This window comes from Sapajus apella, unplaced genomic scaffold (genome assembly GCF_009761245.1).
Source record: "Sapajus apella isolate SASKATOON/1434 unplaced genomic scaffold, GSC_monkey_1.0 scaffold47, whole genome shotgun sequence".
NCBI lineage: Eukaryota > Metazoa > Chordata > Mammalia > Primates > Cebidae > Sapajus > Sapajus apella.
Window position 1 is genome coordinate 3250814 of NW_022436987.1, and position 21624 is coordinate 3272437.

The following is a 21624-nucleotide window of genomic DNA, read 5'->3' on the forward strand; positions in this document are numbered from 1 at the left end:
CAATCTTGTAGTCCAGATTTTTCACCTTATACTACTTAGAGAGTTGTTAAAATCTATTCTGAAAAATAAAATTATTACTTTTCATTTGGTTTAGCTGAGAACTAAGTTTTAGACTTTTTCTTTCTTTTTTCTTTTTAATTTTTAATTTAACACTAGTAGGGCACTTCACCTGGAGACTTTTTCTTAGCTATTAAACTGTGTTCTTCACTAAGAGGGATAACTCCTACTAATAATATTGAGATAGACTTGCCAAATAATTGCAAAACCATCAAGTGTAGCCAAGAAAATATAATTTTGTTAAACTTATATTTTCAGCATAGCCTCATTAGTAAATAGGTAAATGGTTTTTGTAATAGAATTCAACAAATTTGCATGAGAAAAGAGAATTGCAAAACTATAGTGACATCTCTTTTGTAATATAAGAAGGTTCTTTTAAAAAAAAATGGAAAAGAAAGAAAAAAAAGAAGTAAGAAGGTACTTTATAATTTCTCTCAGAGCCCATACTTGACACAAAAGTAGGTGGCCTGTTTCTCAAAGAACATTATTCATGGCCCACTTTAAGTTCTGCCTATGATTCAGTATAGAATTCTAAACAGCATATTTGTTCAGAATTCTATGTAAATACAGTATTGCATTTAAGACCCCTGATAACATGTATCATTATCTTTATGATAAACAGTTAACAAAATCCTTTGACTTCTTTAAGGATAAATTTTACCTTGAGTGAACTTCCTATTTCCCTTAAATTTGGACAAAACTGAAATGTCAGGTGTGTTACATGTAACACTACACTGGTTATGATAAAAATGATTAATTGTAAATTCTATCCGTACAGGGGGCTGGTATATCCTATTTTTTACTTTATACTGCCTTGAGTACCATGATGTAAAAACCCTTGCAGGGACCCTGGAACTAAACACTATACCAAAAACTATGTAAAATATATTGATTCCAGTTAAGGTCATGAGGATTCTAAGCAGGATGACTCCTCTGCCTGTGCTCCCACTTGGGATTTCTATGTGAAGACCAATGAGGACTACACTCACCAAATAGAAATACCTGGTGTAACTCTACTGGCTGATGAATTTTTCAAGTATGATGTTCTAAATAATTGCATACTTTTAGTAATTATCTTTGGTATTCTGTGATTGAACACATTTCGAATAGTCTTTTTACTTTGAAACAAAGCAATGTTATAGTCTGTAATGATTCATTTCCATATGTTAAATCTTAGTTTTTTTCTGCTGCCTGTTGCTTCCACTGGCTTTCATGCTTGGTACCTTGTTTCCTTTTGTGTTGGTCATTATTTTTCACTGTGTGCTGGTTATTGATTCTGAATAATTACCAGTAGGAATAATGGAGGTGTGGGTTGGTTAGTTGCTTATTCAGTTCACCCTGATGCGCCACCTGTCCCTGACCATGTTATATTCAAATTCAAACACTGAACTTCTCAAGCTCTCCAGGGCTGTGCCAGAGTTGGTTACTTCAGGTTTTCCCTTATCCTGTGGATATATGTGGGGTGTATAAATCAGACTTCTCACCTGGGTGTTCCATAGGCTTTGACTTGTGCTCTTCTTATCCCAAAAGAACACTAAAGCCATATCTCAGGTTAATAACAATCTTGTGACTTGTCAAATTCTCTCTTGGCGAAAGCATTTTTGAGTATTGGGCCTACTTTTCTAGGTTCTCACACTTTCTGGTAAGACAATTTTTTATTATCCTATAAGTTCTATAGTGAAATGTAAGAATATTTAACATTTTATCATGCTTTAATTGTGCTCACCATGGAACTGATTAAAATGACCAATTTTGCCACTGTTGGAACCAAAACCTCAAAAGTAAATTACATGCATGTAAGTGAATATTAGACTCATAGAGCTGTTACACAAGCAACACCATATTGAACATGAACCACCCTCACCTTCTGCAGCTGTTGTTCAGATGTTATGTTCCCAGTGAGATCTGCAGTGACCCCTCCCTGCCCCTGGCACATCAGCCTTCCACATGTTGCTCCACTTTTTCTTTCTCCATGGTACTCATCCCCTTCTAATAGTAGGTATTACTTACTTGTTAGTTTTATTGTCTGACTCCTATGTTAGAAGACAGGTTTCATCAGGACAGACATCGGTGGCTATTAGTCACTTATATCCTCATCTAGGGCAGTGCCTATAAGAATCACCAAATATAGTTTTTGAATGTACAAAAGAAAGAATAAATGAATGAAATAATTGATACCCTATGGTTCTACTGGTATAATGTTGGGATTGTTGTCTGAAACGCCAAAGAGGGGACAGGAAATAGAAATAAATCTGGTAGTGGTCAGCATACAGAGGTTGATTCTCTCCAGGGACAGACAAAATTTCAGGGAAGAGACAGTCCAGTCCTCTTGAGTTTCCTGAATAGATTGAAGATCTCTGACTATTAATGAGTCACTCCAAAAGGTTGTTCCTTACAGCCACAATGTCACACTATAAGCTAGATTATCCTCTTGGAAGTTATTGCCTGGTTTTTTTTTTTCCACTCAGTCTCTGAGGAGTTCAGAAACCCTGCTCATTCTCACAGAAGTCACCTGTTTTGATACGACAGGGAAATTCATAAGTTAGTCAGGGGCATCTCATCCTGTTCTTCCCTGGGACCCCTGTAACCATGCTGGAGATAGAGAATAGAAACACAGATCAGATTGTTGTGGATTGACCAAGCTAATTCTCAACCAGGTAGCCTCTCTGGAAGAAGAATAGCTCTAGCAATTTTACTATCTGGTTCCTTTGTCATTTTCTCTATAATGTACTCATTCACAACTATCGATATCAGGCATATATCTTGGGATAAGCTGAGGCTGAAAATGGCCACAGTCTGAAGGTTTAAAGGTATGCCTTAACTTATAGCAGAAAACAACTCTTGAAAAAACATGAATAAAATTTTAAAAGGATTTTCAGCAGACAAAGCATTTTTTCATGTGAAACTATTTGCATTCTCAAATATAAATTTAACTTAATCTTATTAAAGGTAAAGCAAGATGGACTTCTAATTTCATATTTGATCTGAAAATCTACCCTTATGATTGACTAAACAGCTCAACCCTGGGTAATGATCTATGGAAAGATATATGTTGACCACAAATACTCATTATCTTATTATTATTATATATGGAATATTAATACATCAAATTCTTCAAAATAACTAGTTTCATCAAGAAAATATTTTTCTTCTAAGCTCTCTCTTCAGAGCTCCCTTAATCTCCTTGTTCCTGAGGCTGTAGATCAGGGGATTCAACATGGGAATCACCACCGTGTAGAACACAGATACCAGTTTGTTCTGGTCAGTTGAGTAGCTGGACTTGGGCATCACATAAATGAAGGTAATGGTCCCATAGAACAGAGTGACCGCAGTGAGGTGGGAGCTGCAGGTGGAGAAGGTCTTGTGGCGCCCCTCAGCAGAGTGCATCTTCAGGATAGTGATGAGGACGTAGATGTAGGAGATGGCTATGACCCACACCGTAGCCACAATGATAGATCCTGAAGAGATGGCTGGAATTATTTCAAAAGTAAAATCATGGGAACAAGAAAGCTTCAAAAGTGGTGAATAGTCACAGAAAAAGTGATTGAGTTTATTTGGCCCACAGAAGGACAGTCTTAATAAGCAGCCAATGAATGTCCAAGCATTCACACATCCACCCAGGTAGGACATGCCCACTGAGATGATGCAGACGCCGGGGGACATGCGGGTGGAGTAGAGCAAGGGCGAGCAGATGGCCACATAGCGATCATAGGCCATGGCAGCCAGCAGGAAGCACTCAGCCGTCCCAAACGTCACCACAGAACAGAGCTGGACCACACAGCCAGCAACAGGGAGAGAGGTTTCTTTCCTTAGAAAGTTCATGAGCATCACAGGTGTGACTGATGAGGAGTACCCAATGTCTACAACGGCCAAATGGCAGAGGAAAAGGTACATGGGTGTATGAAGATGAGGACTTCTTCTGATCAACACAATTATGCTAATATTACCCATTAAGGTGACAACATAAATTCCTAGAAACACAAGAAATAAAATAGCACAAACTGTAGTATTGTCAGATAACCCCAAAAGAGTAAACTCTATCACAGTTGTGTCGTTTCTAGTCCCCATCTATACTGGGAATGGTGCCCCCTGAAAGAAAAACAAATGAATATTATAATGGGATTAAATGCTATAATTACACTTATTTTTACAATAGCTATTTAATAAAAAGTATAACACTGTAGGCACTCATGTAAATTTGGGAAGAAAATGCTTTCACACACAATATCTCATGTAAGACTTGAAAATATAAGTGTTCACTGATATAAGGTCGGGAACACTCAGAAAAATCTTTTTTTTTTAACCTAACACACTCAACTTGAATTGGTTGGTTAATTTAGGTGTTCTATGAGCACATCTCAGAGATGGCCACTAGAATATATAAAGAATCCAGTAACTCAATGATGTTAGGCCAAAGACATGGTTAAAGGGAGACATAAATGTCAGAGCAGATCAAGACTCATGGAAAAGACCAGCTGTTCAAAAGGATTTTTGAGATATCATCTCTTGTATGAAAGATGTGTAGTCATTAAGAATTCTGAATTCCGGGGGTCAAACAGATTAGCCACATACTAATCCACAGGACAAAGAAGAGGCCAGTAACTCAGCACTGGGCTGTGGTCCCCACCCAAAGATCTCACAGTTGAGGGAAAGTACATCAAAAATCCAGGAAGTCTGAACCAAGGTAGAAGGTGAAGTAATGCACTCAAATTATAAACAAATAAACAGAGGAAGACTGAGGTTTGAAAGAGGAGTTACGATATCTCCTGATTATCTCAGGATCAAGCTATCTGATTCATGATAGTGAGCCAATCTGGAGAAGACATGATCAGGCTACTCCTGGAAGCCTCCAAAGACACAACTTATGCCCAAGACTCCAGAAGCTGGGGCTAGGTTGCTAACAGAAGATTCCAGCCTTCTACAGCTCACAAATATCCAGCCCTATGTGAATAGTTCCTGTCTGATAAAAATTGCATCTGTAGGTCAGCTTCTGGAAAACCCTCCCCCATACCAACTTGCTTGATAAAAATCATGAAAAAATAAGAAAAGCAGGAGAGCTTTCTCACATGATGCCCAGCTTCAAAAGGTCCTAGAAATAATTCACTCAATTTCTCCCATTTTATAAAATTGTAAACTGAGATCCAAAAAAGTTAAGTAACTAACTTTAGAACCAATGGCTTTCTGGAAACTGAGCTAAAATGAAAAACTATATTCTTGGACCTCTAATTCATTTGCTATCTTTATTTTATATATTACACATCTTTTCTGTAATTCCTAAAGAAGATTATAGATATGCAGCCATAAAAAACCACGAATTTGTGTCCTTTATAGGGACATGGATGAACCTGGAAACCATCATTCTCAGCAAACTGACACAAAAACACAAAATCAAACACCACATGTTCTCACTCATAGGTGGATGTTGAACAATGAGAACACATGGACACAGGGAGGGTAGAATCACACACTGGGGTCTGTGGGGGAGATCTTGGGGAGGGACAGCAGGGGGTGGGGAGTTGGGGAGGGATAACATGGGGAGAAATGCCAGATATAGGTGATGAGGAGGAAGGCAGCAAACCACATTGCCATGTATGTACCTATGCAACAATCTTTCATGTTCTTCACATGTACCCCAAAACCTAAAATGCAATAAAATATATATTTAAAAAAAAGAAGATTATAGAATATCAGAAAGCATACTTGGTTCGTTACATGTTAAAAAATTTTTTTAATTATGCTAACATATAAATAATACATTTCATCTTGAAAGGGTAATTTTGCAATGCAGCAATTCATATAAAGATGCGGCTGAGAGATAATGACAATTCTCTGAGGCAGGTGATAGTCTCCTTCAGTGCCCAGCATCTAGGCAATTAATATGTTTTTTGTTTGCCCCTGAACAGTTGTGAATGCCTGATAGATGTGGAGTCAGATTCCACTAGGATTTTCTTTTCCTTAGAGCAACAAAAGGGCTCAGTATGGAATGTTAGGGTAATAACAAAGTAGACAGTAAAATAACCACTACATTTAAGCTAGGCAAAGATGAAGTGAGTACCTGAGATGGGCAAAATCAACAAAAAGGTTCCTGCCCTTCTGCAGGGATTGAAAATTTTCTATAATTATTCTACTAGGGAAAACGAGTAGAAAAAAAGCCAAAACAAGAAATGGTGGTAAGTTACAGTTTGGGATGTTTAAAAATGGGATTATGGAAAAGCTACAGTTATTGGCAAATGATAATGTCTAAACTCTAACAATGGGAGAGACAGATTATGGTAGGGAGGAAAACAAATTTTTTTAGGAGATGTCAAGAAACTAAGAAACCAAGATGTTGGAAGCATCCTCTATGTGGAGGTATTTAAACCATCAGGAATAGTGACAGAAATAATGTAAGAAAGGGAGTGAGCCAGAGCCAAAAATCTTCCAAAGATGAGGAGACATGATGCTTGCTAGTCAGTTGATGACTGCAAATGTGTGAGGAAAGAGAGAGATTTGTTAATATAGTCTGATGAACATCTTACTAGGGCAGGGAAGAATACTCAACTATGGGTATTTGTATGTAGGAAGGAGAGAGAATTGTCATAAGCAGCAATGAGGAAAACAAAAGACACTATCCACCACCAGGTTCAGGGGTAAAAGTGGTAAGGGAAAAAAAAATCATCATTTGAGAAGACTGCAGAGAAAACACTGTCCTCAGGGACAGCCAAGTGTCTGTTGAAAAGGACAGTGAGGAAAACTGAATGCTCAAAAGAGATATTGAGAACATTGTAAGGAATTTTGTTGATAACTGTGACTACAGAAGGGCACAAGAAAAAAGGCTTCAAGAGTTAAAAAGAGATGGCTATGGGAACTCTTGATTCAAGAGAAGGTTTGGGTACCTGAAAATAACCTTTCTTAGCTCCAGTTGAATAGAGATGACATTCTGAGAGAGAGAGCACAGAAGAAAATACACAAAATTGTCTAGCATACATTAGTATATTGCTGAATGAGCAGAAGGAAGAGAGAAAACTAATCCCAAAGTTGTGAAGATTGTGAGGAAGGGGTATTAGGCAAGCAACTCAGCTGACCTGGAGCGACTTAACAGTTTTGAGGCAATCCCAGTAGTCATCCCTATTGAAGAATTTTAAAACAATGAGGAAAAACTAGTAGGTAAAATCAAAGGGTCAAAGATCCTGGAGTTAAAAAAAAAAAAACAAAAAAAAAAAAACTAGATGCTGATTCTGGTGATAGTCATTTCTGAGATTACTGCAGTGGTGACTTCACATAGATCCAAAATTGCCATTGCTACTCATGGTTAACCTTCATCGAGTACGCATCTTGATATTATATATGGGTCTCTCAAGACTTTCATCTCTACTTATGCCTGTTATTTCATATAGGGTTTCAAAAAATTGGCTAGAAATAGAGAACATCTTAGTAGGACAGGGAAGAATGAAGATGAACAGATATTATACAAAATGTTTAAACTACATGAGAGAGATGAGAAAATAAATTTCCAAAATGAGAAATTGATTTTTATGAAGGAGAGAAAAATTATCATAAAAATAAAAATAAAATTTGGGCATACTTCATCATAAATACAAAAAAAATATTTGAAAAATATATATTTGTATCTGTATTTGAAGGGTCTCATGACTTTATGAAAAAGTAACCTTTATTAGTGGTAGAAGTTGAGATTACAGCTTAGAAAGACCAATAAGCGCCAAAGGGCATCAGCAAAATGGGGAAGAATGTTGCAGTGGCTGCCACAAAAATAGGGTTGCTGATACAGAAATTCCATGTTGATTGGGTGGAATATGAGTAAAGAGAAGCAGAAGATACAGAGTCTTAAAGTGAATGAAGGAATATAAACAACGTATTTTAGGCAAGAAATGGCTCATGAAGGAAATGGACTTTTATCTTATTTAATTTTTTACTACTCCAGTGCTCAATTTTTAGAGGTCTGAGGATACACAAAATAACTGTTCAATACATGGGAGAACTATTAAGAAGTCACAACTGTGCCCAGTTGGAATGGGCTGTGAATTAGTGAGAGCACTATGAAAGAAATTCAGGAATCACAGGTCTCCCTGAGCTAATGTGATGCTGTGACCTTTTAAAATAAAATTAATGCTGGTATTCTAGGATTTAGCATAGTAAATTAATCCACTATAGTCTATACTGTACACATCCATATGAAAAGAATGCTTTAAATAGATTACTTTCACTCTGGAGTCTGCAAACACTTTGCTTTTTGCTCCTATGTATCTTAAATATCCAACTGATACCTCTATTAGAATTAAGAAAAAAGAGAAGCAAAAGTATTTTTTTAAAAAAAGAGAGAGGAGGCTGGGCATGATAGTTCACCCCTGTAATCCCAGCACTTTGGGAGGCCGAAATGGGCGGATCACAAGGTCAAGAGGTAGAGATCATCGTGACCAACATGGTGAAGCCCCATCTCTACTAAAAATACAAAAATGAGCTGGGCGTGGTGAAGCGTGCCTATAGTCCCAGTTACTCGGGAGGCTGAGGCAGGAGAATCGCTTGAACCCGGGAGGCGGAGGTTGCAGTGAGCCAAGATCACGCCACTGCACTCCAGCCTGGTGACAGAGCAAGACTCCGTCTCAAAAAAAGAAAAAGAAAAAAAAAAGTAGACAGGAATGAATGGGGCAGGAGAAGATGAAAGGCAGACCATACAGAGAGAGCCAAAAGAGGTGCTATAGCTGATAAAAGAGGGAATTGTATTTCACATGTCAACAATTTAATTCCATTTTTATCAATTATATCTTCTATACAAGAAAATTAAGATAATTCAGTGTTTTCCTACATCATTTAATATAAGGTTTATTTATTCTTGGAAACTTCTATTTTTTATTGCTCCTCAACAAGAGCAACCACAAAAATTCCCATAATTCTCTTTTTAAAGATCAACCAAAATTAAAGAATAATTTATTTTTCTTAAAGAATTTGGTCTAAAGCAGACTGAACTCTCTTGCACACTTGTACTGGTCCTTCTCTCTCTCTCTCTCTCTCTCTCTCTCTCTGTCTCTCCCTCACGCACACGCACATATACCACATGCATATGCACACACAGACTGGCATCAAAGTCATGTATTCATCCAATCACATTATTTTTACATTTTTATTCTGAACTGAGATGCTTGAATAATTTTATATGTGAATTAACTGAGCAATAGCATGCTATGTTATGAACACTGTGCAATTACATGTTTGAACTCTGAAGCCCTATCTACCAAATCTTTGTACAGGACTTTGTTAAATGGCATGAACGAATGCTTAAAATTTTAGAAAGGATATTTGTGTATAACACAAATTCAGAGTCAGTTACACATACTATTATGGCATGGAAGCAATGTGTTGGACAGAAATGCCATAAGCTTTGGAGACATGAGTCCTGGGATTAGATTCAGCTTTGTCACTGGCAATCCATGGACTCTTGGAAATTTTATGTAAACTGTTCAACTCTTCATTACATTATTTACATTAAAAAATACCTCACATGATTCTTGTGTTGAATAAGATGACGTACATGGTAATACATCTATCGATCACAGAAATAAGTGAATGCTCAACAAGTGATTATTTCCTTTAAAAAACTAACTTTAACTTCTAATACAAAGATGAGAAACAAACATTCCTGTATCAATAGAAAAGATAAATTATTACCTGCAGATGAATGTGCGTCAATAATAGCAACAAATTCCAAAGAACTGTCACTGTATAGGAAGGTGATATTTATGACATTTGGGGTCCTTTGGGATATATCCTCTTGAGTACACTACTTGTTTATAAAAATTCCACTGAAAATTTGTCAAGACAAAGAAAATTACAGGTACATATATTCATAAAATATACGTGTTACTGCTGGGCATGGTGGCTCACACTTGTAATCCCAGCACTTTGGAAGGCCAAGGTGGGAGGATTGCTTGAGACCAGGAGTTCGAGAAAAGCTTGGGCAACAAAACAAGACCCCATCTCTATGAAAAATATAAATAACTAAAAATATAATTAGCCAGGTGTTGTGGTTCATGCCTGTAGTCTCAACTACTCAGGAGACAGAGATGGCAAGATTGATTGTGGTCAGGAGTTTGAGGCTGCAGTGTGCTAGAATTATACTCCAGCCTGGGCAACTAAACAAGGCCTTGTCTGAAAAAAAAAAATAGCCTAAAAACATCTGTAAATTTATTTGTAGTATGCCTTAGGATTTTTTCTAAAAACTTTTTGATAAACTGCTAAAACCACTGTAAATATTGGGATTTATAGGAATAAACGACAGTGCGGTATACCAGGTTATGCCATCCCTATTTATCACTGGAGAAAAGTGTTAATAATTACACCACTACAGGCTGCTCAAACTCCACTTGCCACCAGTGATGGAGTCCTCATTTCCAGCCAGTTGGTGGGTGATCCAGCTCCAAACTCCAATTTTACATTCTACATTTGTACCACTTGTTATGAGCTGAATATGTCCTTCAAAAATCACACATTGAAGCTCTAACCCCCAATGTGTTAGAATTTGAAAGTGGGGACTTTGGGAAGTAATTTGATCTATATTAGATCATGATGATAGGACCCTGGTAATGTGATGGTATTAGTGCCCTTATAAGAAAGAAATTGATCTCTCTCTCTCTCTCTCTCTCGCGCTCTCTCTCTCTCTCTTTCTCTCTCACCCCCCCTCACCCCACCACCCCACCAAGCTTGCCCAAAGAAAAGCCCTAGGAGGACATAGTAAGAAGGAGGTTGCCTAAAAGCTAGGAAGTGAGCCCTCCTGAGACACCAAAACTGCCAGTATCATGACTTTGGACTTCACAGCCTCCAGAACTGTGAATAATAACAGATTAATAGGTTAATCTACAGTGTTTTGTTATAGCTGGGAAGCAGTCTGAGATGGAAATTTGTATGTAAGTAATTTATTAGGAAGTCTTCTCAGCACTCACACCTGTGAACACTGAAGCAGAATTAGGTAGAGGGACAAGTTGGCCTGCAGTGCAATCACAGCAACAGCTTCAGTAGATCTCACAGGGAGCACAGTCACTAGGATGGCCCTGCAGGTTGTTTCCAATTTCAGTAATGTGTCTGGGCCTTTATGCCAGTGCATCGACTAGCCTCAAGTTGGAGCAAGGGGAATGACCTACTTCACCCAAAGGCCGTCTCCAGAGGAGCAATGGGGAAAATGGTTCAATCCCGGAATGCTCTGGACAGCATACCAGAGCATCCATATTAGATGTAAAATGGTACCTCACATCTCTGGTTCCTCCTAAGTGAATGCAGCTTTTCAAATGTTTATTGATCACTTTGTGGGTTTAATATCAAGGTTATACACTGCCTCATGAAATGATTTAGGAAACTTTGTCTCCTTCTCTATTTTCACAACTAATTATTAAAAGAGAAACACCATGCCTCAGAATTTTATTAAAATCAGCTGGCTAATAGTGTAGGGTTTTCTTGCAGGGAGGGCGCTGACATTGTTTTGTGGGGGTTAATGAAACTGTTCTGATTCTAGGATTCTGAGCTTTGCATTAGCAGGAACAGGAAGAATGTCTGTATCCCCTCACTGTTTCCTTATGTTGACCATGCAGTCTCAAACACCTGCGCTCAAGCCATCCTCCTGCCTCAGCCTCCCAAAGTGCTGGGATTGCAGGTGTGAACCACTGCACCTTGTCTCATGGTACTATTCTTTACTAGAGCACAAACCATTCTACTAGAGCACAAACCACTGCACCAACCACACTTTTGGCACCCTGCTGTTTCCCAAAGCTACCACCTTACAGAAACCCTCTTACATATACATTTTGGCTAAAGTTTCTTCTCAGGGAATTTTCTCCTGCTTTCGTTTTTCAGGGATTCTTCAAAATTTTAATTCTCCAATGGTGCTTTGGCACTTGGAAAAACAGCAGAGAAAAGGGTAAATAGGTTTTGAGAACAAAATAAACAGGTCCTGACAAAATTACATTATGCTCCATAATTGCTCTATAACAATCCTACAGGAAAACCTATGAAATACTCTTCTGGATCTTGGCCTAGGTGAAGAATTTATGACTAAGACCTCAAACACAAATGCAGCAAACCCCAAAACTGACAACCAGGACCTAATTAAACTAAAAAGCATCTTCACAGCCAAATAAACTATCAACAGGGTAAATAGACAACTTACAGAATGAGGGAAAATATTTGTGAGCTATATTATATACATTATATAGATTATATAAATTACATTATATAGAGCAAAAAGGAAAAATAAGAATTGTGTCCTTGCTTTATTTTCTATAGTTTTACTATGTAAACATGTATCTCCAAATCCCCTTGCTTTACCTGCTTTTAAATTTTATGTAACTAGAATCATACATTTTTTTGCTTTTGACTTATTTAACATTGTTTGTGAGATTCATCCACTTTGTGCATACAGTTATAGTTTATTCACTTTCACTGTTATAATCTATTGCGTAGCATTATGTATTTTTCTATTGTACTAATGATGTACATTTAGATTGTAGAGGTATCTTTAAATATCCTCCACTAAAATGGAAGATTTAAGATGATAGATTTATCTATGTCTTCTAATAGTTTTGTTAGTTTTTGCTTTATAAATTTCAGAGACATTTTATTAGATATATACAAAGATAAATTGTATCTTCTTGTTAGGTTAACCCTTTAATCATCACAAATGATTCCTTTTTTATCTGATAAAGATTGTCACAGCAGTTTTTTTCCAATGAGGTTCTACAATTTTATATTTCTTTTTTTTAACATTCAGGGATTACATATACAGATTTGTTAAAGGGATATATTGATTGATGCTGAAGTTTGAGCTCCTATTTAACCTATCACTTAAATAGTGAAAATAGCAAATAATAGGTAGTTTTTCAACCCTTGTCCCCCTCCCTCCCTCCCTCCATTTGGAGTCCCCAGTATCTGTTGTTTCTGTTTTTATGTTAGCAAGGTCACATGTACATGCTCTTTATGTGCATGTTTATACATTTGGCTATGCAGAAGCTCTTTATGTACATATGTACCCAATATTAACTCCTACTTAAAATTAGTATATATGTTATTTGGTTTTCTGCTTCTTCATTAATTCATGTAGGATAATGGCCTCCATCTCCATCCTTGTTACTGCAAAGAACATGATTTCATTCTTTTATGGCTGCATGATATTCCATGGTGTATACCTACCACATTTTCTTTACTCCACTGTTGATGGACACATAGGGATTGATTCCATGTCTTTGCTATTGTGAATAGTGCTGCAATGAACATAAGAGTGCATGTATCCTTTTGGTCGAATTATGTATTTTCCCGTAAGTGTGTACCCAGTAATGGGATTGCTAGGTCAAATGGTAATTCTATTTTAGTTCTTTGAGAAGTCTCAAAACTGGTTTCCACAGATGCTGAATTAATTAATTTACATTCCCACTGATAGTGTATAAGCATTCCTTTCTCTCTATGACCTTGCTAATATCCACTTTTTAAAAATGTTTTCATAATAGCAATTTTGACCAGTGTGAGATAATATCTCATTGTGGTTTTGATGCTGATTTCTCTAATGATCAGTGATGAGCATTTTTTCATATGTTTGCTGGCCACTTATGTCTTCTTTTGAGAACTGTCTGTTCGTGTCCTTTTCCAATTTTTTAATAGAGTTATTTGGTTTTGCTTCATGATTTTTTTAAGTTCCTTATAGATTCTAGATATTAGTCCTTTGCCAGATACATAGCTTGCAAATATTTTCCCTCATTCTGTAAGTTTTCTATTTATCCTCTTGACAGTTTATATGGCTGTGCAACAGCTTTTTAGTTTGATTAGGTCCCAGTTGTCAATTTTGGGGTTTGCTGCATTTGCTTTTGAGGTCTTAGTCATAAATTCTTCACCTAGGCCAAGATCCAGAAGAGTATTTTGTAGGCTTTCCTGTAGGATTCTTATAGTTTGAGGTCTTACATTTAAGTATTTACTCCACCTTAAGTTAACTTTTGTATGTGGCAAGAGGTAGGGATTGAGATTGATTCTTCTGCATATTGTTAGCCAGTTTTCCAAGCACCATTGATTAAATAGGATGTCCTTTCCCCACTGTTCTCTATTTCTGGGTTCTCTATTTTGTTCCATTGGTCCATGTATCTATTTTTGTACCAGTACCATGTACTTTGGTTACTGTAGCCTTATAGTAACCATCTCACATCAGTGACAATGGCTGCTATTAAAAAGTTTTTTTAAAAAAATCAGATGCCAGCTAGACGCAGTGGCTTACACCTATAATCCCAGCAATTTGGGAGGCCTACACAGGCGGGTCACCTGAGGTAGAGAGTTCGAGATTAGCCTGACCAACATGGAGAAATCCCATCTCTACCAAAAATACAAAATTAGCAGGGTGTGGTGGCACATGCCTGTAATCCCAGCTACTTGGGAGGCTGAGGCAGGAGAATCTCTTGAACCCAGAGGTTGTGGTGAGCTGAGACTGTGCCACTGCACTCCAGCCTGGGCAACAAGAGTGAAACTTCATCTCAAAAAAAGAGAAAATCAGATGCTGGTTAGGCTATGGAGAAAAGGGAATACTTATACACTGTTGGTGGGAATGTAAATTAGTTCAGCCCCTGTGGAAAGCAGTTTGGAAATTTCTCAAAAACCTTAGAACTATCATTTTACCCAGAAATCCCATTAGTGGACATATGCCCAAAGGAAAATAAACCATTCTACCAAAAACACACATGCACACATATGTTCATCACAGCACTATTTACAACAGCAAAGACATAGAATCAACTTAGATGCCCGTCAATGATGGACCACATAAAGAAAATATAGTATATATACCCCATGGACTGTTATGCAGCCATTCAAAAAAATAATAAAATCACATCCTTCACAGCAACATGGGTGCAACTGGAAGCCATTATCCTAAGAAAATTAGCAAAGGAGCAGAAAACCAAATACCACATGTTCTCACTTACAAGTGGTAGCTAAGCATTGGGTACACATGGACCTCAAGATGGGAGCAATAGACACTGAGGACTACCGTAGGGGGGAGGACAGAGAATGGAGAAAGGGCTGAAAAACTACCTATTCATTACTATGCTCACTACTTGGGTGATGCGATCATTTGTACCTTAAATCTCAGCATCAAACAATATACCCATGTAGTAAACCTGCACATGCACCCCCTGAATCTAAATAAAAATTGATAGAAGCACTCTGAGGCCTTTTTCATAAGAACACTAACACATTCATCAAGGCTCCACCTTCATGATATAATCACCTCCCAAGGAACCCACATGCTAATACCATTATATTGGCAATTAGATTTTTTCACATACAAATTTTGGGGAGATGCATACATTCAGTCCATAGCAGCTAGCTAGAACATGTGGACATGGTTCTAATTGCTTATTTAGTTGTTGACTAAAACCTACACTGAACAGTTGCCTGAGTTAAGTGAAGGCCAGAGAAAATCCTTGGTGTTTTCAAAAGAGACAATTGAAAGTTTGGGAAGATGTGGTATGCTGAGCTGGTTTTATCATTTGCATTCCATGTTTGTAGCCCATGTATGCATCTTCCAAGGAGATCCCAGGAGCATCTTCTACTCCATGACATTGGGCTCATTGGTAAAGAAGCATAACTATTATTAAGAAGTACTAAAATAGCTATTATACATAGCTCTGAGATGTGAAGGATGAATAACAAATCTAAATGGGATCAATTTCAATAATGATACCAAAACCCTAAAGTGGCAGAGGTCATATGTGTGCTAAAAGCACAACACCAAGGTAGATAGGGTAGTGATAACTATATCCAAAAACATCTGACCTATAGGGAACTTTAGAGGTTACTAATTAAATATAATGTCCTTAAAATAATTGCTGGGCAACCCAGTAAGGCACTACTTGATATGTATAATTCAATACATTCTAGGGACAGAGAGCAAGAAAGGAGCCTGATTTGAAATACCATGAAATATAGTGAAAGCTTCTCACACAATTCTCAGATCTGAATCAATTCAGAGATCTAGAGTATCTTAAAGAAATATTTTGTAAATTGAGAAAAAACTTTGCAGTAACATCACATAAATATTTGGATACACATATATACTCTCATTCTTCATCCATTCCAAAGGATTTTGAGGTTATTTAAAGGTAGTTATTAATGAGAAAGGGAAATACCCAGACCTTTCAGGGGTTATTACACATGACTTTGAGCCACACTAATTTTTAGAGGTCCAGAAGTCCACTGCAGTCCAGTCTGCCAATCATAGAGGAAGCATATATAAATCCAGTTATAAGTGGAATTTTGACCTAATTTCACCTTACTGTGAGCCCACTATACACCAGATTTAGAATTAGAATAGATTTGGTCATCAACTGCGAAAATTACCTCCATATTGGCTCCTGGATCCAGAGAATAGGGTTATTACATTGGAAGGTTCAAGTGGAGGCCCCTGGATCTACTCATTCCAGCAAATATGGCAAATCAAAGGAATATTGCTTTCTTCAGGAAAATGATATAAATAATTTTTTTTTTTTGAGACAAAGTCTCACTCTTATCATCCAGGCTGGAGTGCAATAGTGCAATTTTGGCTCACTGCAACCTCTGCCAACCGGGTTCAAGTGATTCTCCTGCTTCAGCCTCCTGACTAGCTGGGATTACGGGCATCTGCCACCATGCCCAGCTAATTTTTGTATTTTTAGTAGAGACGAGGATTTCACTATGTTGACCAGGGTAATCTTGAACTCCTGACCTCAGGTGATCCACCTACCTCGGTCTCCCTAAATGCTGGGATTACAGGCGTGAACAACTGCGCCCAGCCATAACCTTATTTTTATTACCATTATTATTCAGCCCTACTAGCATGCTGGCTCTGATCTGAAGCCAGGGCTGACTTATCTTATTGCAACCATAAGCAGATACATTTTATGTCTCATTAGTACAATTACATCCCTTTGATCTGAAAGTTGTTTACCTGAAATTAGACTTTGGGTTTGGATTAGTTGGCTCATAGTTTAACGATTCTTCAGGGAATAGGGCAACCTCAGCTCATAGTCAATTTTAGAGACCCCACTGAGTCTAAAGATTAGTCCAGGGGTTCACATCTCCTATGTTTGGAACTGAAAATAAGGAGCGAAATTGAAGACAAAGCCCCAGGGGACTCATAGGTGAGACAACATCTCTGCCCCCTGCTTCCCTGGCAGCTCAAGCTGATATATCTGCAAGTCATAGCACATCTCCAGGTAATGGGGCATTAGAGCAACAGGGGATGTCATTAATTCTCACACAGATATATATATATATATATATATATATATATATATATATATATATTCAAATAGCAATTACAAATACTAAGAAATACACCCTTTTTCCCTTTGGGGTCTGAAACTACCTGACTCTTTGAAATTGAACAAAACTGGCATTTTTAAATAAAATATCTAAAATCTCTACTAACTACTTTGTGGATAACTGGTGAGTACTGCCTGAATCTATAGTTTGCCCCACCACTGAGAGTGACCATCTGGTCAGGTTTCATTCAGAAATCAATAACAGACTTTAAAATAATCTCTTAGATCAATCTGTGCAAATGTGTGCATGTTAACCAAGTGAGAGTTCAGAAAGATTCTGTGAATGGTGGGGATCTGGGTTTCAAGCAAACAGAATCTGACATAAATAGTAAAACTAAGAAGAGTAAGAATGAGACTAAGGAAGACATTTTAACCTTGCATTAAAAATTTGTAGAAATAACTCCTGGCCAAAAAGAATTAAAATCTTTCATTATATTGTTTTATAGTAAAATGCTTAAGAAAATCATCTTCATCTTCATCTTCATGTTGTCTTGTTTTATCAGATTGCTTTTCTTAATTAGTTCAATGATAATTAAGGAGACGGGTATTTCCATTTTTCCCAAGTTACATATAAATAGTGTTTTAAGTGTGTACACTTGCAAATTAAACACTTGGGGGAAGAGTATTCAAAGGTTAATAATACATAATTTAAAAAGCAAAACAATATAAAATATGAAAAAAAAGAATTTAAAATGTCAAATTAGGCATAAAGTAAGTGCATGGACTAAAGGAAATAGGTCTTCTTATTCAACTATATGTACTTGTGAATAAGTTTAAATAATTCTGAAAATAGAATGGCTAGAAATAATTATAGACACCCTAGTAGGTAACAATAGCTTTGAAGCATGAATTAATTAATGCTATAGTTCTAGGTATTCGATTGGTCAATAAAGGACATTTTCACATAATGTCATATTTAAAAGAGGAGGAAGGAAAAGGATATGAGGATGTAGAGTAGCAATGAATGTTCTGTCAGCTCTTTGGACATCTGTCTGTGTGGGAGGACGACACACCTGAAATACCAGTCAGATAACAGCATCTCATAATCTTATCATACATTTGTCTTATCTTCATGCTGTAAATCACATGAAGTCCATAGTGCCCCATGCCAGTGACATATTAATATATCCTTAAATAAAAATACGAAGCCATGATTTATCATCAGAATTCCTTCCAAGAAGACTTTTCTAGATTACTTACCTGGATACTTTTATTCCCAGGTAACAAATCTGCTCATACCGCCTCCTCAGAATCTAAAAGAAAAGTTGAAAAAAAATAAATTGATACATAAAAAATAAAATTAAGCAAAATACACATATAAAAAGAAATTAATGGCTAAAATCAGCTCAGATGTAAGATGGAATATTATCAGAATGCAGGCCTACGTGGATAATTGAAGGAAGGGATGATGAGAGAAAAAGAAGATTTTTAAATGGCTTGGGGTGAAATTCACAGGAGCAAATGTCATTTTTTTAAAAAAACATGCTTAATGTTCTAGGCATGAATGAAGTAATATAACTTTGGAGTTATGTTTGCAGAACTAACACCAAAATGTACTGGGGGAAAGCTATTTACATCTAATCTTAATCTCATTGATTATTCATTCTCTTCCTCAATGCCTGTGAATTTTTATTTTTCCTCAGAAGAAAAAAGTTCAAGGGAAAAAATGACTACAGAGATTCAATATACCAGACCAAAGTGCCTCCATGTGCTCCCCAAAAATCAAGAATGGTCTCTCTCCATATCTTTCTTAATATTGAATGTCCTCATCCTTGTATGGAAGCAGGAGACAATCCTGACACCCCAATTTGGTTGGAATTTCTCTCGTCCCGTGCACATTTCAGTCTGTATGAGCTGCTGCCATTCTCACAGTATACTGCACAGTCTCATTTTACAGAGAGTAACCATTGTCATAATGGACACCTTTATCCAGATTTATTTCTTACATGTCCCACTCACCAAGAATCACCATTTACTGGCCAGAATGTCCTATGGGCAATCCAGGTCCATCAGGCACTCTGTGAGCTACACAGTCATGGTAACTGTGGAAGTCCAAAGTGATCTGCTGGGCCAGCCTCACTTGAGTTCAAGGACACACACAATGGCAGTCTCTGTGCTTCTGCATGCCGACTGGATCATCGTCTGTTGCTAGTCTTACACAGCCCCTCAGACTCTAACTATTGCCTGTTAGGGTTTTGCTCAAAAGATTGCCAGATTTTTTTTTTTTTTTAGCTGATGTTGCCATAAAGATCACCAGTGCTATAAGAACCATCTTCATCCTTCAGGTATCCATCCTGGCTTTAGTCCCAAGGATTCCCTACTGTGAAGCTTTTTGTAGCCATATCTTCCATCTCTCAATTCTGGGTTTATCCACCTTCATTCTCTGAGATTAAAAACAAACTGGCTCAAGTCTTGTCCTAGCTTGTACCAGGTAACCACAACTATAATCATGCTGAACCCTCTTTGTACACTTCAAGGCATTCTGAAGGAAGGAATTTCCCAGAGACCGTGCCAATAAAAAGGCTATTGAATGTGTATCAAAGGGAACCACATTAAAGCCTCTGCTGTTAATTAAGCTGAAACTGAAGCCCAATCTATTTGGTGTCATCTGGTCTTGGAAACTGAGACATGTTTGAATTTCAAAAATGTCAAATGCAAAAAAACAAAATGTTCTGTATATAACAAAGTAGCAGTCCCTATTTTAAAATTTTGCTGAGTTGTTGTCTGTTTTTTTCTCAAATAAAAATTTTCCTCATGCCATTTCTTTTTTCTCTTATACGCTTTATGGGGCATTTGGATGGTGAATACAGAAGGCATTCATTTCTCACATCACACAACACGTGTTTATTTTGAGCCTAGGCAGTAAAAAATTCTGAGTTAGTTCTCATCTGTGGACTTTTCTCCCTGAAGGAAAACAACACAAGTTAATTGTACAGTTAAAAAAATATAAAAGTACTATGTGAATCATTTTCTGGAAAAATATTTTTCTGTTATAGCACATGTTATTGAATGAGTCCTATGGGTTGATATGTTTGTGCTATTCAAATAAATCTGACAGATGCAAACAATTGGACATTCGAATTGTGATGGTCATAATGTAATCACAGACCAGAGTGTCTTTTCTCAGGTAATAAAGAGCAGAGACTTTCCCATGGTCAGACAACTAAGGTGTTTTATGCGATGTCACAACATACACATGGCTCACAAATACAAAGAAAGTAAATGCAGAAGTGAAAAGCTTTCCTTTACCCTGAAGGTTGAAATTTCCCACTCCAGGATGATACCAGCACTTCTTCCAGCCCTGATTAAATTTTGGCAAGAGTAAGACAGAATTATAGGTGGACATTTCTAGGTGCTTAACTTACTCTATACTATATTAACAATAGGGAAACATTTCATCAAGGGAAATCTAAGCCTCAAATCAAATACAGCAGCACATCAGCTACTCCAGTGCACACTCCAGTGCTACTCCAGGATAATTCAGAGCGCCCACCCACAAACCCACAGTGCTAGAAAGAATCATCAACCCACATGAGTTCCTGGTTGTGGGAGAACAAAGTATCAGTGGTTTTGAGTTATGTCCCTAGCACCTTCAAGAACTAATCTTACCTAGATTGTTACAATCTAGAGAATGCTCTTTCTCTCAAAGTGTATCCCCAGTTAAATACATGAATCACATGTGTACCTTCCTTCAACATGAGTCCTTCCTCAAAACTAAAATTAAATCTCATGACCAAGCAGATCCTTAAAAACGCCTTCCCCCGCTTTAGAATCTGGCTGATGACTAACACTCCTGAACTTAGAATTTCTCTTTCTCAGATTTGCGAGCAATAGGGTGGCATAGTGTAAATACTGGTTCAAAAGTGCCAAAGTCAGTCTTCCCTAGCTGGAGTGTGAGACACACGATGTCAGTTGCTCCCTTCATCTCCTCCTTTCTGGTCATTCATCCGGACAAAATCCACATTGTCATCTGCTTTCTGCAAACCCACTCTTTAGAAGGCCTGGCTGGATTTCACCCCAGATATTCAATTCCTAGAATTGGGTCATCAAGCAATGAGAATTCCACAGAAAGCCAAATCCTTGCTAAAAAGTATATTACTATTTGTACTGGGACTAGGCAGTGAAATGATAGTGATGAAATGTGACAAAAATGGCAGTAGTTCAGCTGGCTTTCTGACTCTGTCCCTAACTCTGGCCCCTTTGGTCATTACTCAAGATAGGCACACAGTCCCAGGTACTGGAAACAGAT

At 37.4% G+C, this 21624-nt stretch overlaps 1 protein-coding gene across 1 annotated transcript; it reads right to left on the bottom strand.

The window, feature by feature from the left end:
- Positions 1-3189: 3189 nt before the first annotated feature.
- LOC116525354 (olfactory receptor 5P3) lies at positions 3190-4167 on the bottom strand. The gene has a single exon (XM_032241159.1). The coding sequence runs from the start codon at positions 4123-4125 to the stop codon at positions 3190-3192; it is 936 nt and encodes a 311-aa protein (XP_032097050.1). The 5' UTR covers positions 4126-4167.
- Between the last annotated feature and the right edge of the window lie 17457 nt (positions 4168-21624).

Bases quoted from the DNA above. Each gene is read 5' to 3' on its own strand.
- LOC116525354 (XM_032241159.1), bottom strand. From the start codon at position 4,125: ATGGGGACTAGAAACGACACAACTGTGATAGAGTTTACTCTTTTGGGG.